We start from the raw sequence: 27027 nt of genomic DNA on the forward strand, positions 1-27027 counted from the left end.
CTGGTTTAGTCCTGGTTTAGACCTGGTTTGGACCTGGCTTAGACCTGGTTTAAACCTGGCTTAGTCCTGGTTTAGACCTGGTTTAGACCTGGTTTAGTCCTGGTTCAGACCTGGTTTAGTCCTGGTTTAGACCTGGCTTAGACCTGGTTTAGTCCTGGTTTAGACCTGGTTTAGTCCTGGTTTAGTCCTGGTTTAGTCCTGGTTTAGACCTGGTTCAGACCTGGTTTAGACCTGGTTTAGACTGGGTTTAGTCCAGGTTTAGTCCAGGTTTAGTCCAGGTTTAGTCCTGGTTTAGACCTGGTTCAGACCTGGTTTAGACCTGGTTTAGACTGGGTTTAGTCCAGGTTTAGTCCAGGTTTAGTCCAGGTTTAGTCCAGGTTTAGTCCTGGTTTAGTCCTGGTTTAGTCCTGGTTTAGACCTGATTTAGTCCTGGTTTAGTCCTGGTTTAGTCCTGGTTTAGACCTGGTTTAGACCTGGTTTAGTCCTGGTTTAGACCTGGTTTAGACCTGGTTAAGAACTGGTTTAGACCTGGTTTAGTCCTGGTTTAGTCCTGATTTAGACCTGGTTTAGTGCTGGTTTAGACCTGGTTTAGACCTGGTTTAGACCTGGTTTAGTCCTGGTTTAGTCCTGGTTTAGTCCTGGTTTAGACCTGGTTTAGACCTGGTTTAGACCTGGTTTAGACCTGGTTTAGTCCTGGTTTAGTCCTGGTTTTGTCCTGGTTTAGACCTGGTTTTGACCTGGTTTAGACTTGGTTTAGTCCTGGTTTAGTCCTGGTTTAGACCTGGTTTAGACCTGGTTTAGTCCTGGTTTAGTCCTGGTTTAGACCTGGTTTAGACCTGGTTTAGTCCTGGTTTAGTCCTGGTTTAGACCTGGTTTAGTCCTGGTTTAGACCTGGTTTAGACCTGGTTTAGTCCTGGTTTAGTCCTGGTTTAGTCCTGGTTAAGTCCTGGTTTAGACCTGGTTTAGACCTGGTTTAGTCCTGGTTTAGTCCTGGTTTAGACCTGGTTTAGTCCTGGTTTAGTCCTGGTTTAGTCCGGGTTTAGACCTGGTTTAGTCCTGGTTTAGTCCTGGTTTAGTCCGAGTTTAGACCTGGTTTAGACCTGGTTTAGACCTGGTTTAGTCCTCGTTTAGTCCTGGTTTAGACCTGGTTTAGACCTGGTTTAGACCTGGTTTAGTCCTGGTTTAGTCCGGGTTTAGTCCTGGTTTAGACCTGGTTTAGACCGGGTTTAGACCTGGTTTAGTCCTGGTTTAGTCCTGGTTTAGTCCGGGTTTAGACCTGGTTTAGTCCTGGTTTAGTCCTGGTTTAGTCCGGGTTAAGACCTGGTTTAGACCTGGTTTAGACCTGGTTTAGTCCTGGTTTAGACCTGGTTTAGACCTGGTTTAGTCCTGGTTTAGTCCTTGTTTAGACCTGGTTTAGACCTGGTTTAGACCTGTTTTAGACCTGGTTTAGTCCTGGTTTAGTCCTGGTTTAGTCCGAGTTTAGACCTGGTTTAGACCTGGTTTAGACCTGGTTTAGTCCTGGTTTAGTCCTGGTTTAGACCTGGTTTAGACCTGGTTTAGACCTGGTTTAGTCCTGGTTTAGACCTGGTTTAGTCCTGGTTTAGTCCTGGTTTAGTCCGGGTTTAGTCCTGGTTTAGACCTGGTTTAGACCGGGTTTAGACCTGGTTTAGTCCTGGTTTAGTCCTGGTTTAGTCCGGGTTTAGACCTGGTTTAGACCTGGTTTAGAACTGGTTTAGTCCTGGTTTAGTCCTGGTTTAGACCTGGTTTAGACCGGGTTTAGACCTGGTTTAGTCCTGGTTTAGTCCTGGTTTAGTCCTGGTTTAGACCTGGTTTAGACCTGGTTTAGAACTGGTTTAGTCCTGGTTTAGACCTGGTTTAGACCTGGTTTAGTCCTGGTTTAGTCCTGGTTTAGTCCGGGTTTAGTCCTGGTTTAGACCTGGTTTAGTCCTGGTTTAGTCCTGGTTTAGTCCGGGTTTAGTCCGGGTTTAGACCTGGTTTAGTCCGGGTTTAGTCCTGGTTTAGACCTGGTTTAGTCCTGGTTTAGTCCTGGTTTAGTCCGGGTTTAGTCCTGGTTTAGTCCTGGTTTAGTCCGGGTTTAGACCTGGTTTAGACCTGGTTTAGACCTGGTTTAGACCTGGTTTAGTCCGGGTTTAGACCTGGTTTGGACCTGGTTTAGTCCTGGTTTAGTCCTGGTTTAGTCCTGTTTTAGTCCGGGTTTAGACCTGGTTTAGTCCTGGTTTAGTCCTGGTTTAGTCCGAGTTTAGACCTGGTTTAGACCTGGTTTAGACCTGGTTTAGTCCTCGTTTAGTCCTGGTTTAGACCTGGTTTAGACCTGGTTTAGACCTGGTTTAGTCCTGGTTTAGACCTGGTTTAGTCCTGGTTTAGTCCGGGTTTAGTCCTGGTTTAGACCTGGTTTAGACCGGGTTTAGACCTGGTTTAGTCCTGGTTTAGTCCTGGTTTAGTCCGGGTTTAGACCTGGTTTAGACCTGGTTTAGACCTGGTTTAGTCCTGGTTTAGTCCTGGTTTAGTCCGGGTTTAGACCTGGTTTAGACCTGGTTTAGACCTGGTTTAGTCCTGGTTTAGACCTGGTTTAGACCTGGTTTAGACCTGGTTTAGTCCTGGTTTAGTCCTTGTTTAGACCTGGTTTAGACCTGGTTTAGTCCTGGTTTAGTCCTGGTTTAGACCTGGTTTAGACCTGGTTTAGTCCTGGTTTAGTCCTGGTTTAGTCCGGGTTTAGTCCTGGTTTAGACCTGGTTTAGTCCTGGTTTAGTCCTGGTTTAGTCCGGGTTTAGTCCGGGTTTAGACCTGGTTTAGTCCGGGTTTAGTCCTGGTTTAGACCTGGTTTAGTCCTGGTTTAGTCCTGGTTTAGTCCTGGTTTAGACCTGGTTTAGTCCGGGTTTAGTCCTGGTTTAGACCTGGTTTAGTCCTGGTTTAGTCCTGGTTTAGACCTGCTTTAGACCTGGTTTAGTCCTGGTTTAGTCCTGGTTTAGACCTGCTTTAGACCTGGTTTAGACCTGGTTTAGTCCTGCTTTAGACCTGGTTTAGTCCTGGTTTAGTCCTGGTTTAGACCTGCTTTAGACCTGGTTTAGTCCTGGTTTAGACCTGGTTTAGACCTGGTTTAGTCCTGGTTTAGTCCTGGTTTAGTCCTGGTTAAGTCCTGGTTTAGACCTGGTTTAGACCTGGTTTAGACCTGGTTTAGTCCTGGTTTAGTCCTGGTTTTGTCCTGGTTTAGACCTGGTTTTGACCTGGTTTAGACTTGGTTTAGTCCTGGTTTAGTCCTGGTTTAGACCTGGTTTAGACCTGGTTTAGTCCTGGTTTAGTCCTGGTTTAGTCCGGGTTTAGTCCTGGTTTAGTCCTGGTTTAGTCCGGGTTTAGACCTGGTTTAGACCTGGTTTAGACCTGGTTTAGACCTGGTTTAGTCCGGGTTTAGACCTGGTTTGGACCTGGTTTAGTCCTGGTTTAGTCCTGGTTTAGTCCTGTTTTAGTCCGGGTTTAGACCTGGTTTAGTCCTGGTTTAGTCCTGGTTTAGTCCGAGTTTAGACCTGGTTTAGACCTGGTTTAGACCTGGTTTAGTCCTCGTTTAGTCCTGGTTTAGACCTGGTTTAGACCTGGTTTAGACCTGGTTTAGTCCTGGTTTAGACCTGGTTTAGTCCTGGTTTAGTCCGGGTTTAGTCCTGGTTTAGACCTGGTTTAGACCGGGTTTAGACCTGGTTTAGTCCTGGTTTAGTCCTGGTTTAGTCCGGGTTTAGACCTGGTTTAGACCTGGTTTAGACCTGGTTTAGTCCTGGTTTAGTCCTGGTTTAGTCCGGGTTTAGACCTGGTTTAGACCTGGTTTAGACCTGGTTTAGTCCTGGTTTAGACCTGGTTTAGACCTGGTTTAGACCTGGTTTAGTCCTGGTTTAGTCCTTGTTTAGACCTGGTTTAGACCTGGTTTAGTCCTGGTTTAGTCCTGGTTTAGACCTGGTTTAGACCTGGTTTAGTCCTGGTTTAGTCCTGGTTTAGTCCGGGTTTAGTCCTGGTTTAGACCTGGTTTAGTCCTGGTTTAGACCTGGTTTAGACCTGGTTTAGACCTGGTTTAGTCCTGGTTTAGACCTGGTTTAGTCCTGGTTTAGTCCTGGTTTAGTCCGGGTTTAGTCCTGGTTTAGACCTGGTTTAGACCGGGTTTAGACCTGGTTTAGTCCTGGTTTAGTCCTGGTTTAGTCCGGGTTTAGACCTGGTTTAGACCTGGTTTAGAACTGGTTTAGTCCTGGTTTAGTCCTGGTTTAGACCTGGTTTAGACCGGGTTTAGACCTGGTTTAGTCCTGGTTTAGTCCTGGTTTAGTCCTGGTTTAGACCTGGTTTAGACCTGGTTTAGAACTGGTTTAGTCCTGGTTTAGACCTGGTTTAGACCTGGTTTAGTCCTGGTTTAGTCCTGGTTTAGTCCGGGTTTAGTCCTGGTTTAGACCTGGTTTAGTCCTGGTTTAGTCCTGGTTTAGTCCGGGTTTAGTCCGGGTTTAGACCTGGTTTAGTCCGGGTTTAGTCCTGGTTTAGACCTGGTTTAGTCCTGGTTTAGTCCTGGTTTAGTCCGGGTTTAGTCCTGGTTTAGTCCTGGTTTAGTCCGGGTTTAGACCTGGTTTAGACCTGGTTTAGACCTGGTTTAGACCTGGTTTAGTCCGGGTTTAGACCTGGTTTAGTCCTGTTTTAGTCCGGGTTTAGACCTGGTTTAGTCCTGGTTTAGTCCTGGTTTAGTCCGAGTTTAGACCTGGTTTAGACCTGGTTTAGACCTGGTTTAGTCCTCGTTTAGTCCTGGTTTAGACCTGGTTTAGACCTGGTTTAGACCTGGTTTAGTCCTGGTTTAGACCTGGTTTAGTCCTGGTTTAGTCCGGGTTTAGTCCTGGTTTAGACCTGGTTTAGACCGGGTTTAGACCTGGTTTAGTCCTGGTTTAGTCCTGGTTTAGTCCGGGTTTAGACCTGGTTTAGACCTGGTTTAGACCTGGTTTAGTCCTGGTTTAGTCCTGGTTTAGTCCGGGTTTAGACCTGGTTTAGACCTGGTTTAGACCTGGTTTAGTCCTGGTTTAGACCTGGTTTAGACCTGGTTTAGACCTGGTTTAGTCCTGGTTTAGTCCTTGTTTAGACCTGGTTTAGACCTGGTTTAGTCCTGGTTTAGTCCTGGTTTAGACCTGGTTTAGACCTGGTTTAGTCCTGGTTTAGTCCTGGTTTAGTCCGGGTTTAGTCCTGGTTTAGACCTGGTTTAGTCCTGGTTTAGTCCTGGTTTAGTCCGGGTTTAGTCCGGGTTTAGACCTGGTTTAGTCCGGGTTTAGTCCTGGTTTAGACCTGGTTTAGTCCTGGTTTAGTCCTGGTTTAGTCCTGGTTTAGACCTGGTTTAGTCCGGGTTTAGTCCTGGTTTAGACCTGGTTTAGTCCTGGTTTAGTCCTGGTTTAGACCTGCTTTAGACCTGGTTTAGTCCTGGTTTAGTCCTGGTTTAGACCTGCTTTAGACCTGGTTTAGACCTGGTTTAGTCCTGCTTTAGACCTGGTTTAGTCCTGGTTTAGTCCTGGTTTAGACCTGCTTTAGACCTGGTTTAGTCCGGGTTTAGTCCTGGTTTAGTCCTGGTTTAGTCCTGGTTTAGTCCTGGTTTAGTCCGGGTTTAGACATAAATCACATTTGACCTTTTCCTCTCAAAGATAAAACGTCTCAGACTGAAAAATGACTCTAAAGATTAAAAACTGAACAAACATCAGAAACGTTCAGCGGAAAAAAGCCTCGAGCAGCGAGAGACACGAGAATGAGACACGAGACAAGAGACACGAGACACGAGAATGAGACACGAGACAAGAGACACGAGACACGAGACACGAGACAAGAGACACAAGACAAGAGACAAGAGACAAGAGACACGAGACACAAGACAAGAGACACGAGACACGAGAATGAGACACGAGAATGAGACACGAGACACGAGAATGAGACACGAGACAAGAGACACGAGACACGAGAATGAGACACGAGACAAGAGACACGAGACACGAGACACGAGACAAGAGACACAAGACAAGAGACAAGAGACAAGAGACACGAGACACAAGACAAGAGACACGAGACACGAGAATAAGACACGAGACAAGAGACACGAGACACGAGACAAGAGACACGAGACACGAGAATGAGACACGAGACACGAGAATGAGACACGAGAATGAGACACGAGACAAGAGACACGAGACACGAGAATGAGACACGAGACACGAGAATGAGACACGAGACAAGAGACACGAGACACGAGAATGAGACACGAGAATGAGACACGAGACAAGAGACACGAGAATGAGACACGAGAATGAGACACGAGACAAGAGAATGAGACACGAGACAAGAGACACGAGACACGAGAATGAGACACGAGACAAGAGACACGAGACACGAGAATGAGACACGAGACACGAGAATGAGACACGAGACAAGAGACACGAGACACGAGAATGAGACACGAGACAAGAGACACGAGACACGAGACAAGAGACACGAGACACGAGACACGAGACAAGAGACAAGAGACACGAGACACAAGACAAGAGACACGAGACACGAGAATAAGACACGAGACAAGAGACACGAGACACGAGAATGAGACACGAGACACGAGACACGAGAATGAGACACGAGACACGAGACAAGAGACACGAGACACGAGACAAGAGACACGAGACACGAGAATGAGACACGAGAATGAGACACGAGACACGAGAATGAGACACGAGAATGAGACACGAGACAAGAGACACGAGACACGAGACACGAGAATGAGACACGAGACACGAGACAAGAGACAAGAGACACGAGACACGAGACAAGAGACACGAGACACGAGAATGAGACACGAGAATGAGACACGAGACACGAGAATGAGACACGAGACAAGAGACACGAGACAAGAGACACGAGACAAGAGACACGAGACAAGAGAATGAGACACGAGACACGAGAATGAGACACGAGACACGAGACACGAGACAAGAGACACGAGACAAGAGACACGAGACAAGAGACACGAGACACGAGACACGAGAATGAGACACGAGAATGAGACACGAGACAAGAGACACGAGACACGAGAATGAGACACGAGACAAGAGACACGAGACACGAGAATGAGACACAAGACAAGAGACACGATACAAGAGACACGAGACACGAGACACGAGACACGAGACAAGAGACACGAGACAAGAGACAAGAGACACGAGACACGAGACACGAGACAAGAGACAAGAGACACGAGACACGAGAATGAGACACGAGACACGAGAATGAGACACGAGACAAGAGACACGAGACACGAGACACGAGAATGAGACACGAGACAAGAGAATGAGACACGAGACAAGAGACACGAGACACGAGAATGAGACACGAGACAAGAGAATGAGACACGAGACAAGAGACACGAGACACGAGAATGAGACACGAGACAAGAGACACGAGAATGAGACACAAGACAAGAGACACGATACAAGAGACACGAGACACGAGACACGAGACAAGAGACAAGAGACAAGAGACACGAGACAAGAGACAAGAGACACGAGACACGAGACACGAGACAAGAGACACGAGACACGAGAATGAGACACGAGACACGAGAATGAGACACGAGACAAGAGACACGAGACACGAGACACGAGAATGAGACACGAGACACGAGACAAGAGACACGAGAATAAGACACGAGACAAGAGACACGAGACACGAGACACGAGAATGAGACACGAGACACGAGACAAGAGACACGAGACACGAGACACGAGAATGAGACACGAGACACGAGACATGAGAATGAGACACGAGACACGAGAATGAGACTTGAGACACGAGACACGAGACACGAGAATGAGACACGAGACACGAGAATGAGACACGAGACACGAGAATGAGACACGAGACATGAGAATGAGACACGAGACAAGAGACACAAGACACAAGAATGAGACACGAGACAAGAGACACGAGACAAGAGACACGAGACACGAGACACGAGAATGAGACACGAGAATGAGACACGAGACACGAGACACAAGACAAGAGACACGAGACACGAGACAAGAGACACGAGACACGAGAATGAGACACGAGACAAGAGACACGAGACACGAGAATGAGACACGAGACAAGAGACACGAGACAAGAGACACGAGACACGAGAATGAGACACGAGACACGAGAATGAGACACGAGACAAGAGACACGAGACACGAGACAAGAGACAAGAGACACGAGACACGAGACAAGAGACAAGAGACACGAGACAAGAGACACGAGACACGAGACAAGAGACACGAGAATGAGACACGAGACAAGAGACACGAGACACGAGACAAGAGACAAGAGACACGAGACACGAGAATGAGACACGAGACACGAGACAAGAGACACGAGAATGAGACAAGAGACACGAGACACGAGACACAAGACACGAGAATGAGACACGAGACAAGAGACACGAGACACGAGAATGAGACACGAGAATGAGACACGAGACAAGAGACACGAGAATGAGACACGAGAATGAGACACGAGACAAGAGAATGAGACACGAGACAAGAGACACGAGACACGAGAATGAGACACGAGACACGAGACACGAGAATGAGACACGAGACACGAGAATGAGACACGAGACAAGAGACACGAGACACGAGAATGAGACACGAGACAAGAGACACGAGACACGAGACACGAGACAAGAGACACGAGACACGAGAATGAGACACGAGACACGAGACATGAGAATGAGACACGAGACAAGAGACACGAGACACAAGAATGAGACACGAGACAAGAGACACAAGACACGAGACAAGAGACACGAGACACGAGACACGAGAATGAGACACGAGAATGAGACACGAGACACGAGACAAGAGACACGAGACACGAGACAAGAGACACGAGACACGAGAATGAGACACGAGACAAGAGACACGAGACACGAGAATGAGACACGAGACAAGAGACACGAGACACGAGACAAGAGACACGAGACACGAGAATGAGACACGAGACACGAGAATGAGACACGAGACAAGAGACACGAGACACGAGACAAGAGACAAGAGACACGAGACAAGAGACACGAGACACGAGACAAGAGACACGAGAATGAGACACGAGACAAGAGACACGAGACAAGAGACACGAGACACGAGAATGAGACACGAGACACGAGACAAGAGACACGAGAATGAGACACGAGACACGAGACAAGAGACACGAGAATGAGACACGAGACAAGAGACACGAGACACGAGAATGAGACACGAGAATGAGACACGAGACAAGAGACACGAGAATGAGACACGAGAATGAGACACGAGACAAGAGAATGAGACACGAGACAAGAGACACGAGACACGAGAATGAGACACGAGACAAGAGACACGAGAATGAGACACGAGAATGAGACACGAGACAAGAGACACGAGACACGAGAATGAGACACGAGACAAGAGACACGAGACACGAGACAAGAGACACGAGACACGAGACAAGAGACAAGAGACAAGAGACACGAGACACAAGACAAGAGACACGAGACACGAGACACGAGACACGAGACACGTGACACGAGAATGAGACACGAGACACGAGAATAAGACACGAGACAAGAGACACGAGACAAGAGACACGAGACAAGAGACACGAGACAAGAGACACGAGACAAGAGACACGAGACACGAGAATGAGACACGAGACACGAGACACGAGACACGAGAATGAGACACGAGACAAGAGACACGAGACACGAGAATGAGACACGAGACAAGAGACACGAGAATGAGACACGAGACAAGAGACACGAGACACGAGACAAGAGACAAGAGACACGAGACAAGAGACACGAGACACGAGACAAGAGACACGAGAATGAGACACGAGAATGAGACACGAGACACGAGACAAGAGACACGAGACACGAGACACGAGAATGAGACACGAGACAAGAGACACGAGACACGAGAATGAGACACGAGAATGAGACACGAGACAAGAGACACGAGAATGAGACACGAGAATGAGACACGAGACAAGAGAATGAGACACGAGACAAGAGACACGAGACACGAGAATGAGACACGAGACACGAGACAAGAGACACGAGACACGAGAATGAGAAACGAGACACGAGAATGAGACACGAGACAAGAGACACGAGACACGAGAATGAGACACGAGACAAGAGACACGAGACACGAGACACGAGACAAGAGACACGAGACACGAGACACGAGACAAGAGACAAGAGACAAGAGACACGAGACACAAGACAAGAGACACGAGACACGAGACACGAGACACGAGAATAAGACACGAGACAAGAGACACGAGACACGAGACAAGAGACACGAGAATGAGACACGAGACACGAGAATGAGACACGAGAATGAGACACGAGACAAGAGACACGAGACACGAGACACGAGAATGAGACACGAGACACGAGAATGAGACACGAGAATGAGACACGAGAATGAGACACGAGACAAGAGACACGAGACACGAGACACGAGAATGAGACAAGAGACAAGAGACACGAGACAAGAGACACGAGAATGAGACACGAGAATGAGACACGAGACACGAGAATGAGACACGAGACAAGAGACACGAGACGAGAGACACGAGACACGAGAATGAGACACGAGACAAGAGACACGAGACACGAGAATGAGACACGAGACACGAGAATGAGACACGAGACAAGAGACACGAGACACGAGACAAGAGACACGAGACACGAGAATGAGACACGAGACAAGAGACACGAGACAAGAGACACGAGACACGAGACAAGAGACACGAGACAAGAGACACGAGACACGAGAATGAGACACGAGAATGAGACACGAGACAAGAGACACGAGACACGAGAATGAGACACGAGACACGAGACACGAGACACGAGACACGAGAATGAGACACGAGACACGGGACACGGGACACGAGAATGAGACACGAGACACGAGACAAGAGACACGAGACACGAGAATGAGACACAAGACAAGAGACACGAGATACGAGAATGAGACACGAGACAAGAGACAAGAGACACAAGAATGAGACACGAGACAAGAGACACGAGACAAGAGACACGAGAATGAGACACGAGAATGAGACACGAGACACGAGACAAGAGACACGAGACAAGAGACACGAGACACGAGAATGAGACACGAGACAAGAGACACGAGACACGAGAATGAGACACGAGACAAGAGACACGAGACAAGAGACACGAGACACGAGAATGAGACACGAGACACGAGAATGAGACACGAGACAAGAGACACGAGACACGAGACAAGAGACAAGAGACACGAGACAAGAGACACGAGACACGAGACAAGAGACACGAGAATGAGACACAAGACAAGAGACACGAGACAAGAGACAAGAGACACGAGACACGAGAATGAGACACGAGACAAGAGACACGAGAATGAGACAAGAGACACGAGACACGAGACACAAGACACGAGAATGAGACACGAGACACGAGACAAGAGACACGAGACACGAGAATGAGACACGAGAATGAGACACGAGACAAGAGACACGAGACACGAGAATGAGATACGAGAATGAGACACGAGACAAGAGACACGAGAATGAGACACGAGAATGAGACACGAGACAAGAGAATGAGACACGAGACAAGAGACACGAGACACGAGAATGAGACACGAGACAAGAGACACGAGACACGAGACAAGAGACACAAGACACGAGACACGAGACAAGAGACAAGAGACAAGAGACACGAGACACAAGAGACACGAGACACGAGAATAAGACACGAGACAAGAGACACGAGACACGAGACAAGAGACACGAGAATGAGACACGAGACACGAGACACGAGAATGAGACACGAGAATGAGACACGAGACAAGAGACACGAGACACGAGAATGAGACACGAGACACGAGACACGAGAATGAGACACGAGACAAGAGACACGAGACACGAGAATGAGACACGAGAATGAGACACGAGACAAGAGACACGAGAATGAGACACGAGAATGAGACACGAGACAAGAGAATGAGACACGAGACAAGAGACTCGAGACACGAGAATGAGACACGAGACAAGAGACACGAAACACGAGAATGAGACACGAGACACGAGAATGAGACACGAGACAAGAGACACGAGTCACGAGAATGAGACACGAGACAAGAGACACGAGACACGAGACAAGAGACACGAGACACGAGACACGAGACAAGAGACAAGAGACAAGAGACACGAGACACAAGACAAGAGACACGAGACACGAGAATAAGACACGAGACAAGAGACACGAGACACGAGACAAGAGACACGAGACACGAGAATGAGACACGAGACACGAGACACGAGACACGAGAATGAGACACGAGACACGAGACAAGAGACACGAGACACGAGACAAGAGACACGAGACACGAGAATGAGACACGAGAATGAGACACGAGACACGAGAATGAGACACGAGAATGAGACACGAGACAAGAGACACGAGACACGAGACACGAGAATGAGACACGAGACACGAGACAAGAGACAAGAGACACGAGACACGAGACAAGAGACACGAGACACGAGAATGAGACACGAGAATGAGACACGAGACACGAGAATGAGACACGAGACAAGAGACACGAGACAAGAGACACGAGACAAGAGACACGAGACAAGAGAATGGGACACGAGACACGAGAATGAGACACGAGACACGAGACACGAGACAAGAGACACGAGACAAGAGACACGAGACAAGAGACACGAGACACGAGAATGAGACACGAGACACGAGACACGAGACAAGAGACACGAGACACGAGAATGAGACACGAGACACGAGAATGAGACACGAGACAAGAGACACGAGACACGAGACAAGAGACACGAGACAAGAGACACGAGACACGAGACAAGAGACACGAGAATGAGACACGAGACAAGAGACACGAGACAAGAGACACGAGACACGAGAATGAGACACGAGACACGAGACAAGAGACACGAGAATGAGACACGAGACACGAGACAAGAGACACGAGAATGAGACACGAGACAAGAGACACAAGACACGAGAATGAGACACGAGAATGAGACACGAGACAAGAGACACGAGAATGAGACACGAGAATGAGACACGAGACAAGAGAATGAGACACGAGACAAGAGACACGAGACACGAGAATGAGACACGAGACAAGAGACACGAGACACGAGAATGAGACACGAGACACGAGAATGAGACACGAGACAAGAGACACGAGACACGAGAATGAGACACGAGACAAGAGACACGAGACACGAGACAAGAGACACGAGACACGAGACAAGAGACAAGAGACAAGAGACACGAGACACAAGACAAGAGACACGAGACACGAGACACGAGACACGAGAATAAGACACGAGACAAGAGACACGAGACAAGAGACAAGAGACACGTGACACGAGAATGAGACACGAGACACGAGAATAAGACACGAGACAAGAGACACGAGACAAGAGACACGAGACACGAGACAAGAGACACGAGACACGAGAATGAGACACGAGACACGAGACACGAGACACGAGACAAGAGACACGAGACACGAGAATGAGACACGAGACAAGAGACACGAGACAAGAGACACGAGACACGAGAATGAGACACGAGACAAGAGACACGAGAATGAGACACGAGAATGAGACACGAGACACGAGACAAGAGACACGAGACACGAGACACGAGAATGAGACACGAGACAAGAGACACGAGACACGAGAATGAGACACGAGAATGAGACACGAGACAAGAGACACGAGACACGAGACACGAGAATGAGACACGAGACAAGAGACACGAGACACGAGAATGAGACACGAGAATGAGACACGAGAATGAGACACGAGACAAGAGAATGAGACACGAGACAAGAGACACGAGACACGAGAATGAGACACGAGACAAGAGACACGAGACACGAGAATGAGACACGAGACACGAGAATGAGACACGAGACAAGAGACACGAGACACGAGAATGAGACACGAGACAAGAGACACGAGACACGAGACACGAGACAAGAGACACGAGACACGAGACACGAGACAAGAGACAAGAGACAAGAGACACGAGACACAAGACAAGAGACACGAGACACGAGACACGAGACACGAGAATAAGACACGAGACAAGAGACACGAGACACGAGACAAGAGACACGAGACACGAGAATGAGACACGAGACACGAGAATGAGACACGAGACAAGAGACACGAGACACGAGACACGAGACACGAGAATGAGACACGAGACACGAGAATGAGACACGAGAATGAGACACGAGAATGAGACACGAGACAAGAGACACGAGACGAGAGACACGAGACACGAGAATGAGACACGAGACAAGAGACACGAGACACGAAAATGAGACACGAGACACGAGAATGAGACACGAGACAAGAGACACGAGACACGAGACAAGAGACACGAGACACGAGAATGAGACACGAGACAAGAGACACGAGACAAGAGACACGAGACAAGAGACACGAGACACGAGAATGAGACACGAGAATGAGACACGAGACAAGAGACACGAGACACGAGAATGAGACACGAGACACGAGACACGAGACACGAGACACGAGAATGAGACACGAGACACGGGACACGGGACACGAGAATGAGACACGAGACACGAGACAAGAGACACGAGACACGAGAATGAGACACAAGACAAGAGACACGAGATACGAGAATGAGACACGAGACAAGAGACAAGAGACACAAGAATGAGACACGAGACAAGAGACACGAGACACGAGACAAGAGACACGAGACACGAGAATGAGACACGAGAATGAGACACGAGACACGAGACAAGAGACACGAGACAAGAGACACGAGACACGAGAATGAGACACGAGACAAGAGACACGAGACACGAGAATGAGACACGAGACAAGAGACACGAGACAAGAGACACGAGACACGAGAATGAGACACGAGACACGAGACACGAGAATGAGACACGAGACAAGAGACACGAGACACGAGACAAGAGACAAGAGACACGAGACAAGAGACACGAGACACGAGACAAGAGACACGAGAATGAGACACAAGACAAGAGACACGAGACAAGAGACACGAGAATGAGACACGAGACAAGAGACACGAGAATGAGACAAGAGACAAGAGACACGAGACACGAGAATGAGACACGAGACAAGAGACACGAGAATGAGACAAGAGACACGAGACACAAGACACGAGAATGAGACACGAGACACGAGACAAGAGACACGAGACACGAGAATGAGACACGAGAATGAGACACGAGACAAGAGACACGAGACACGAGAATGAGACACGAGAATGAGACACGAGACAAGAGACACGAGAATGAGACACGAGACAAGAGAATGAGACACGAGACAAGAGACACGAGACACGAGAATGAGACACGAGACAAGAGACACGAGACACGAGAATGAGACACGAGACAAGAGACACGAGACACGAGACAAGAGACACAAGACACGAGACACGAGACAAGAGACAAGAGACAAGAGACACGAGACACAAGACAAGAGACACGAGACACGAGAATAAGACACGAGACAAGAGACACGAGACACGAGACAAGAGACACGAGACACGAGAATGAGACACGAGACACGAGACACGAGAATGAGACACGAGAATGAGACACGAGACAAGAGACACGAGACACGAGAATGAGACACGAGACACGAGAATGAGACACGAGACAAGAGACACGAGACACGAGAATGAGACACGAGAATGAGACACGAGACAAGAGACACGAGAATGAGACACGAGAATGAGACACGAGACAAGAGAATGAGACACGAGACAAGAGACACGAGACACGAGAATGAGACACGAGACAAGAGACACGAGACACGAGAATGAGACACGAGACACGAGAATGAGACACGAGACAAGAGACACGAGACACGAGAATGAGACACGAGACAAGAGACACGAGACACGAGACAAGAGACACGAGACACGAGACACGAGACAAGAGACACGAGACACGAGAATGAGACACGAGACACGAGACACGAGAATGAGACACGAGACACGAGACAAGAGACACGAGACACGAGACAAGAGACACGAGACACGAGAATGAGACACGAGAATGAGACACGAGACACGAGAATGAGACACGAGAATGAGACACGAGACAAGAGACACGAGACACGAGACACGAGAATGAGACACGAGACACGAGACAAGAGACAAGAGACACGAGACACGAGACAAGAGACACGAGACACGAGAATGAGACACGAGAATGAGACACGAGACACGAGAATGAGACACGAGACAAGAGACACGAGACAAGAGACACGAGACAAGAGACACGAGACAAGAGAATGAGACACGAGACACGAGAATGAGACACGAGACACGAGACACGAGACAAGAGACACGAGACAAGAGACACGAGACAAGAGACACGAGACACGAGACACGAGAATGAGACACGAGAATGAGACACGAGACAAGAGACACGAGACACGAGAATGAGACACGAGACACGAGAATGAGACACGAGACACGAGAATGAGACACGAGAATGAGACACGAGACACGAGAATGAGACACGAGACACGAGAATGAGACACGAGACAAGAGACACGTTTCTCCTGTTTTACAACTTTAAGCAAAACGAGTTTTTACAATGAGCCAGAAACAAGATGAAATGTGGATTATGTCCAACAATGAAGACGCCATGTCTTCCTCTGACCTCTTCCTCTGACCTCTTCCTCTGACCTCATCCTCTGACCTCTTCCTCTGACCTCATCCTCTGACCTCTTCCTCTGACCTCATCCTCTGACCTCTTCCTCTGACCTCTTCCTCTGACCTCTTCCTCTGACCTCTTCCTCTGACCTCTTTCTCTGACCTCTTCCTCTGACCTCATCCTCTGACCTCATCCTCTGACCTCATCCTCTGACCTCTTCCTCTGACCTTTTCCTCTGACCTCATCCTCTGACCTCTTCCTCTGACCTCTTCCTCTGACCTCTTCCTCTGACCTCTTCCTCTGACCTCATCCTCTGACCTCATCCTCTGACCTCATCCTCTGACCTTTTCCTCTGACCTCATCCTCTGACCTCTTCCTCTGACCTCATCCTCTGACCTCATCCTCTGACCTCATCCTCTGACCTCCTCCCCTCTGGCCCCTCCCCCTCCCCTCTGGCCCCTCCTCCTCCTCTCTGGCTCCTCCCCTCACACGCCTCCTCTCTCTTGCAGATGGAGGTAGGAGGAGACGTCACGGTCACAGTCCTGACCAGTCTCCTCTCTCAGACTGAGTACGACGTCGCTGTGACTCCCGTTTACGACGAGGGGCCCACTGCACCCATGCTCAACAGCGCCATCACTGGTCAGACCACACCCCTGCCCCCGCCCCCTCCCACAGGGCCCCACCCGCCTCTCTCTCACGCTGTGTCTCATGTTCCAGACGTGGTTCCGGCTCCTAAGAACCTGCGTTTCTCGGAGGTGACGCAGACGTCGTTCAGAGCGACGTGGGAACACGGCGCTCCAGACGTCGCCCTCTACAGGCTCGGATGGACCAGGGCGGGACAGACCGAGCCCAAATTTGTAAGAGTTCATTTGTTTTGTTTCCACGGCGACACGTGATCGTTCTGGAGCGTCTCACTTCAGCCTCTTTTAGATTTGTTTTGTCAGTGAAAAATGCAGGAAACTAGTTTCTCCTTCACCTTTTTGTCCGACCTGCTGAGCACAAGAACATATACAATAATGTAGAGAGGACGTGGATCAGTCCCTGAAGCGTCTCTCCAGAGCGGACAGAGTGTCCTGCAGGGGACAGGGACAGAGTGTCCTGCAGGGGACAGGGACAGAGTGTCCTGCAGGGGACAGGGACAGAGTGTCCTGCAGGGGACAGAGAGTCCTGCAGGGGACAGAGTGTCCTGCAGGGGACAGCGGCCGGGTGTCCTGCAAGGGACAGGGACAGAGTGTCCTGCAGGGGACAGAGTGTCCTGCAGGGGACAGGGACAGAGTGTCCTGCAGGGGACAGAGTGTCCTGCAGGGGGCGACACTCATGGTCCAGCATAGATGTGAATCTAGCCAGGACCCTCCTGTCCCCCACCTCCTGCACCGAGTCCAGAGGACAGTCCAGGACGGAGCTTTGTCCAGCCTCTTCCTCTCCCTCTGTGATGACCACACCTACAGGAGCTCATGCACCACAGAGGAGGGGAAGGTCTTCAGGAGTGACAGGAGCGGCCCTGTCAGGAGTGACCCTGTCACTCCAAAAGACCTGAGTCTCCTCAGGAGGTGGAGCCGACTCTGGCTCGTCCTGTTCAGTCTGTGTTATGAGTCCAGTCCAGTTTGTGGTTCAGATGAAACACCAGGTCCTTGTATGAGTCACTGTCTCAATGTCCCGTCCCTGGTGAGGGGGGCGTGGCCTGTCCCGTCCCTGGATGTTCACTGGTGAGGGGGGCGCGGCCTGTCCCGTCCCTGGATGTTCACTGGTGAGGGGGGCGTGGCCTGTCCCGTCCCTGGATGTTCACTGGTGAGAGGGGCGTGGCCTCTGTGGAAGTCCACCACCATCTCCTTGGTCTTCCCCGCGTTGATGAGGAGGTGGTTCCACAAAGTTCTGCTCCAGTCCTCTGTCCTCCGCATCATCGTCGTCTGTGATGAGTCCGATGATGGTCAGAGTGGTCAGAGAACTTCTGCAGGACACAGCAGTGTAGAGGGTGAAGAGAAAGGGCGCGAGGACAGTGCCCTGGGGGCCCACACACTGCAGGTCCCCCACACTGCAGGTCCCTCACACTGCAGGTCCCTCACACTGCAGGTCCCCCACACTGCAGGTCCCCCACACTGCAGGTCCCTCACACTGCAGGTCCCTCACACTGCAGGTCCCTCACACTGCAGGTCCTCCACACTGCAGGTCCCTCACACTGCAGGTCCCTCACACTGCAGGTCCCCCACACTGCAGGTCCCTCACACTGCAGGTCCCTCACACTGCAGGTCCCTCACACTGCAGGTCCCTCACACTGCAGGTCCTCACACTGCAGGTCCTCACACTGCAGGTCCCCCACACTGCAGGTCCTCCACACTGCAGGTCCGATTGTCAGACACACAGTCCCAGGCTCTCACAAACTGGGGTCGGTCTGTGAGGTCGTCCAGGATCCACTCTGCAGGTCGTACTCCACACCAGCCGTCTCCAGCTTGTCCCTCAGGAGCTGATGGTGTTGAAGGAGCTGGAGAGATGAAAGAACAGGATCCTCACAGAGCTGCCAGGCTTTTCCAGGTGAGAGAGAGAGCGGTGCAGCAGGGAGATGACGGCGTCCTCCACTCCGATGCCAGGCCGATATGCAAACTGCAGCGGGTCCATGGCTGAGCTCACGGTGGAGCGGAGGTGGTCCAGGACCAGCTCCAGTGTCTTCATCAGGACGTGAGAGACACCGGCCTGAAGCTGTTGAGGTCCAGACAGGAGGTCTTCAGACCTGTGGTACCAGACAGGAGGTCTTCAGACCTGTGGTTCCAGACAGGAGATCTTCAGACCTGTGGTACCAGACAGGAGGTCTTCAGACCTGTGGTTCCAGACAGGAGATCTTCAGACCTGTGGTACCAGACAGGAGGTCTTCAGACCTGTGGTACCAGACAGGAGATCTTCAGACCTGTGGTACCAGACAGGAGATCTTCAGACCTGTGGTACCAGACAGGAGGTCTTCAGACCTGTGGTACCAGACAGGAGGTCTTCAGACCTGTGGTACCAGACAGGAGGTCTTCAGACCTGTGGTACCGCCCTCAGCTTCAGGCTCATGTTGAAGACATGCTCCATAAGTCCACACAGTTCATCTGCAGGACTTAAGGAGCAGGAGCTGATGTAGAGCCAGGACTAACCCTAAGTACTGATAGGATCCGGAAATCACACCAAGGGTTTATTTATCATTTATTTATTGTCCATGGACAGAGGGAATAGAAAGTGTTCTTGTGGCGGGACGTCCTGGTGCGTCAGCGCCCTCTGCAGGACGAGAGGTGTCACAACATAGAACAAACAGATATTTAATTCAATGAAACAAAACCACATTTGTTCTTTGCTTTTCTCCGGCACATTTTGTGAGTTTGTGTCGGCTGTGAGTAAAGCCCCGTTTATGAGTCCCAGAGCGTGGCCACGCCCAGCTCTGCACTGAACACTCGAGGCTTTTTTCAATTAGACGCGTCATTATTAAAGTCAACAGTGTTTGAAGTTTGCCCCAGAGTTATGGACCATCAAAGTGTTATTATCATTAAACCATCAAACTTTACTCTTTTTATTGTTCACATTTTAACAAAGATCTAATTTCCTAAGATCCAATTATGGTCCAATAATGGTCCCATGATGGTCCCATAAAGGTCCCATGATGGTCCCATGATGGTCCCATGATAGTCCCATGATGGTCCCATGATAGTCCCATGATGGTCCAATAATGGTCCCATGATGGTCCCATGATGGTCCCATGATGGTCCCATGATGGTCCCATGATAGTCCCATGATGGTCCAATAATGGTCCCATGATGGTCCCATGATGGTCCCACGATGGTCCCATGATGGTCCCATGATGGTCCAATAATGGTCCCATGATGGTCCCAAGATGGTCCAATAATGGTCCAATAATGGTCCCATGATGGTCCCACGATGGTCCCATGATGGTCCCATGATGGTCCAATAATGGTCCCATGATGGTCCCAAGATGGTCCAATAATGGTCCCATGATGGTCCCATGATGGTCCCATGATGGTCCAATAATGGTCCCATGATGGTCCCATGATGGTCCCATGATGGTCCAATAATGGTCCCATGATGGTCCCATAATGGTCCAATGATGGTCCCATGATGGTCCCATGATGGTCCCATAATGGTCCAATGATGGTCCCATGATGGTCCCATAATGGTCCAATAATGGTCCCATGATGGTCCCATGATGGTCCCATGATGGTCCCATAATGGTCCAATAATGGTCCCATGATTGTCCCATGATGGTCCCATGATGGTCCCATAATGGTCCAATAATGGTCCCATGATGGTCCCATGATGGTCCAATAATGGTCCAATAATGGTCCCATGATGGTCCCACGATGGTCCCATGATGGTCCCATGATTGTCCAATAATGGTCCCATGATGGTCCCACGATGGTCCCATGATGGTCCCATGATGGTCCAATAATGGTCCCATGATGGTCCCAAGATGGTCCAATAATGGTCCAATAATGGTCCCATGATGGTCCCACGATGGTCCCATGATGGTCCCATGATGGTCCAATAATGGTCCCATGATGGTCCCAAGATGGTCCAATAATGGTCCCATGATGGTCCCATGATGGTCCTATGATGGTCCAATAATGGTCCCATGATGGTCCCATGATGGTCCCATGATGGTCCAATAATGGTCCCATGATGGTCCCATAATGGTCCAATGATGGTCCCATGATGGTCCCATGATGGTCCCATAATGGTCCAATGATGGTCCCATGATGGTCCCATAATGGTCCAATAATGGTCCCATGATGGTCCCATGATGGTCCCATGATGGTCCCATGATGGTCCAATAATGGTCCCATGATTGTCCCATGATGGTCCCATGATGGTCCCATAATGGTCCAATAATGGTCCCATGATGGTCTCATGATGGTCCAATAATGGTCCAATAATGGTCCCATGATGGTCCCATAATGGTCCAATAATGGTCCCATGATTGTCCCATGATGGTCCCATGATGGTCCCATAATGGTCCAATAATGGTCCCATGATGGTCCCATGATGGTCCCATAATGGTCCAATAATGGTCCAATAATGGTCCCATGATGGTCCCATGATGGTCCCATAATGGTCCAATAATGGTCCCATGATGGTCCCATGATGGTCCCATGATGGTCCCATGATAGTCCCATGATGGTCCCATTGTTCCAGCAAGACTCAAGATCCATCAGACCTGCCAAAAAAACTCATCCAGACCTTATATGGCTCTGGTTTGGACCTGGTTCAGACCCGGTCCAGACCCGGTCCAGACCCGGTCCAGACCACATTGTTCTGTTTTCCAGGCCATCCTGAACGCAGACGAGACGAGCCACGTTCTGCCGGACCTGGACTCGGACACAAAGTATTCTGTGACTGTGACGGCCATTTACCCCGACAAGTCCGAGAGCGAGGACCTGATGGGTGACGAGCGCACACGTAGGTCACACCTACATGTAACACACACACCTGTCCATGTAACACACACACACACACACACCTACATGTAACACACACATCTACATGTAACAAACACACCTACATGTAACACACACACACACACACACACCTGTCCATGTAACACACACACCTACATGTAACACACACACACACACACCTGTCCATGTAACACACACACCTACATGTAACACACACACACACACCTACATGTAACACACACACCTACATGTAACACACACACCTACATGTAACACACACACCTACATGTAACACACACCTACATGTAACACACACACCTGTCCATGTAACACACACACCTACATGTAACACACACACCTACATGTAACACACACACCTACATGTAACACACACACCTGTCCATGTAACACACACACCTACATGTAACACACACACACACACACACCTACATGTAACACACATACCTACATGTAACACACACACCTACATGTAACACACACATCTACATGTAACACACACACCTGTCCATGTAACACACACACCTACATGTAACACACACACACACCTACATGTAACACACACATCTACATGTAACACACACACCTGTCCATGTAACACACACACCTACATGTAACACACACACCTACATGTAACACACACACCTGTCCATGTAACACACACACCTACATGTAACACACACACCTACATGTAACACACACACCTGTCCATGTAACACATACACCTGTCCATGTAACACACACACCTACATGTAACACACCTACATGTAACACTCACACCTACATGTAACACACACACCTACATGTAACACACACACACACCTACATGTAACACACACACACCTGTCCATGTAACACACACACCTACATGTAACACACACACCTACATGTAACACACACACCTGTCCATGTAACACACACACACACACACCTACATGTAACACACACACACCTACCTGTAACACACACACCTGTCCATGTAACACACACACCTACATGTAACACACACACACACCTACATGTAACACACACACCTGTCCATGTAACACACACACACACACACCTACATGTAACACACCTACATGTAACACACACACACACACACACCTGTCCATGTAACACACACACCTACATGTAACACACACACCTACATGTAACACACACACCTGTCCATGTAACACACACACACACACCTACATGTAACACACACACACCTACCTGTAACACACACACCTGTCCATGTAACACACACACCTACATGTAACACACACACACACCTACATGTAACACACACACCTGTCCATGTAACACACACACACACACACCTACATGTAACACACCTACATGTAACACACACACACACACACACCTGTCCATGTAACACACACACCTACATGTAACACACCTACATGTAACACTCACACCTACATGTAACACACACCTACATGTAACACACACACACACACACACACCTACATGTAACACACACACCTACATGTAATACACACACCTACATGTAACACACACACCTACATGTAACACTCACACCTACATGTAACACACACCTACATGTAACACACACACACACACACCTACATGTAACACACACACCAGCATGTAACACACACACCTACATGTAACACACACACACACACACCTACCTGTAACACACACACACACCTACCTGTAACACACACACCTACATGTAACACACACACCTGTCCATGTAACACACACACACACACACCTACATGTAAACACACACACACCTACATGTAACACACACACCTACATGTAACACACACACCTGTCCATGTAACACACACACACCTACATGTAACACACACACACCTACATGAAACACACACACCTGTCCATGTAACACACACCAGCATTTAACACACACACCAGTCCATGTAACACACACACCAACATGTAACACACACACCTGTCCATGTAACACACACCAGCATTTAACACACACACCAGTCCATGTAACACACACACCAACATGTAACACACACACCTGTCCATGTAACACACACACCAACATGTAACACACACACCTGTCCATGTAACACACACACCAACATGTAACACACACACCAACATGTAACACACACACCTGTCTATGTAACACACACACCTGTCCATGTAACACACACACCAACATGTAACACACACACCAACATGTAACACACACACCTGTCCATGTAACACACACACACACCTGTCCATGTAACACACACACACCTGTCCATGTAACACACACACACACCTGTCCATGTAACACATTTTGCATTGTTGTTGTTGTTGTGTATTCTGTGCATTGTTATTTAATCTTTCATTGTCAAAATAAAGCTGCACATTTGATCACATGATTAAAATGATTGACTGAATCAGAACAGATTTGATGTCGTGTGGTCAGGGCAACAAAGGCGAGCGGTGATTGGCCAATCAAATCTAAAATGACTGCTTGTCACAACTATATTTAAATCAGCTCGTTCTCCCTCTTCTGCTGCTGAAGCCTCTACAGGCGCTGAGCAGTACTGCAGGAAGCTCGGTGCTTCTTCTCCTTCAGCTGCTCAGCCTGTGGGCGTGTCCATGTAGATGCATCTGTGGGCGTGTCATGTTGATGCATCTGTGGGCGTGTCTCTGTGGGCGTGTCTCTGTGGACCTGTCCATGTAGATGCATCTGTGGACGTGTCTCTGTGGGCGTGTCTCTGTGGACCTGTCCATGTAGATGCATCTGTGGACGTGTCTCTGTGGGCGTGTCTCTGTGGACCTGTCCATGTAGATGCATCTGTGGGCGTGTCTCTGTGGGCGTGTCTCTGTGGACCTGTCCATGTAGATGCATCTGTGGACGTGTCTCTGTGGACGTGTCCATGTAAATGCATCTGTGGACGTGTCTCTGTGGACGTGTCCATGTAAATGCATCTGTGGGCGTGTCTCTGTAGACGTGTCCATGTAAATGCATCTGTGGGCGTGTCTCTGTAGACGTGTCCATGTAAATGCATCTGTGGGCGTGTCTCTGTGGACCTGTCCATGTAAATGCATCTGTGGGCGTGTCTCTGTAGACGTGTCCATGTAGATTGTGATGTGTGTAACCGTAGTAACACAGTTCTCTGACTCTCTGCAGTGCTGACGGCTCCAGTGGGTAGGTCTTTAAACAGTCTTTAAACAGTCTTTAAACAGTTTAAACTCATTCATCCATTTATCATCTGTTTAATGTGGAGCATGTGAGCGCTGAGGAGGCTGGACTCTCAAAACACTCTTTAAACAGTCTTTAAACAGGCTTAAAACAGTCTTTAAACAGTCTCTAAACAGGCTTAAAACAGTCTTTAAACAGTCTCTAAACAGGCTTTAAACAGTCTTTAAACAGTCTTTAAACAGTCTTTAAACAGTCTTTAAACAGTCTCAAAACAGTCTTTAAACAGTCTTTAAACAGTCTTTAAACAGTCTCAAAACAGTCTCAAAACAGGCTTTAAACAGTCTTTAATGTAAACAGTCTTTAAACAGTCTTTAAACAGTCTCAAAACAGTCTTTAAACAGTCTTTAAACAGTCTTTAAACAGTTTAAACTCATTCATCCATTTATCATCTGTTTAATGTGGAGCATGTGAGCGCTGAGGAGGCTGGACTCTCAAAACACTCTTTAAACAGTCTTTAAACAGGCTTAAAACAGTCTTTAAACAGTCTCTAAACAGGCTTAAAACAGTCTTTAAACAGTCTCTAAACAGGCTTTAAACAGTCTTTAAACAGTCTCTAAACAGTCTTTAAACAGTCTTTAAACAGTCTTTAAACAGTCTCTAAACAGGCTTTAAACAGTCTTTAAACAGTCTCTAAACAGTCTTTAAACAGTCTTTAAACAGTCTTTAAACAGTCTCAAAACAGTCTTTAAACAGTCTTTAAACAGTCTCAAAACAGTCTTTAAACAGTCTTTAAACAGGCTTTAAACAGTCTCTAAACAGTCTTTAAACAGTCTTTAAACAGTCTTTAAACAGTCTTTAAACAGTCTTTAAACAGTCTCAAAACAGTCTTTAAACAGTCTTTAAACAGTCTTTAAACAGTCTCAAAACAGTCTCAAAACAGGCTTTAAACAGTCTTTAATTTAAACAGTCTTTAAACAGTCTTTAAACAGTCTTTAAACAGTCTCAAAACAGTCTTTAAACAGTCCTTAAACAGGCTTCAAACAGTCTTTAAACAGTCTTCAAACAGTCTTTAAACAGTCTCTAAACAGTCTTTGAACAGTCTTCAAACAGTCTTTAAACAGTCTCTAAACAGTCTTTGAACAGTCTCTAAACAGGCTTCAAACAGTCTTTAAACAGAATTAAAAAGGGTCTTTCAACAGTATTAAAACATTGTTAAAACAGCCTATGAACAGTATAAACAGGACTAAAACAGTCTAAAAACAGTCTTAAAACAATATTTAACAGTATCTAGTGAAATAGATCGTTTTTACAGGTCCAGTGGGTCACATGGGTCACATGGGTCACATGGTCACATGGTCACATGGGTCACATGGGTCACATGGTCACATGGGTCACATGGGTCACATGGGTCACATGGGTCACATGGTCACATGGGTCACATGGTCACATGGGTCACATGGGTCACATGGGTCACATGGTCACATGGGTCACATGGGTCACATGGTCACATGGTCACATGGGTCACATGGTCACATGGGTCACATGGGTCACATGGGTCACATGGGTCACATGGTCACATGGGTCACATGGGTCACATGGGTCACATGGGTCACAT

At 48.4% G+C, this 27027-nt stretch overlaps 1 protein-coding gene across 1 annotated transcript in view; it reads left to right on the forward strand.

Annotated features, from left to right (window-relative positions):
- LOC140366855 (collagen alpha-1(XII) chain-like) overlaps positions 1-27027 on the forward strand; it is a gene marked incomplete at its 5' end in the record, with an annotated part of 154156 nt that overhangs the window by 56684 nt on the left and 70445 nt on the right. Inside the window, 3 exons of the mRNA XM_072453040.1 lie at positions 17318-17447; positions 17526-17665; positions 22112-22244. Coding sequence (XP_072309141.1) covers positions 17318-17447; positions 17526-17665; positions 22112-22244 — 403 coding nt within the window. The remainder of the gene's footprint in view (positions 1-17317; positions 17448-17525; positions 17666-22111; positions 22245-27027) is intronic.

The sequence above is a fragment of the Eucyclogobius newberryi genome, unplaced genomic scaffold (genome assembly GCF_026437365.1).
Source record: "Eucyclogobius newberryi isolate DKJ021-1_F unplaced genomic scaffold, fEucNew1.0.hap1 SCAF_196, whole genome shotgun sequence".
NCBI lineage: Eukaryota > Metazoa > Chordata > Actinopteri > Gobiiformes > Gobiidae > Eucyclogobius > Eucyclogobius newberryi.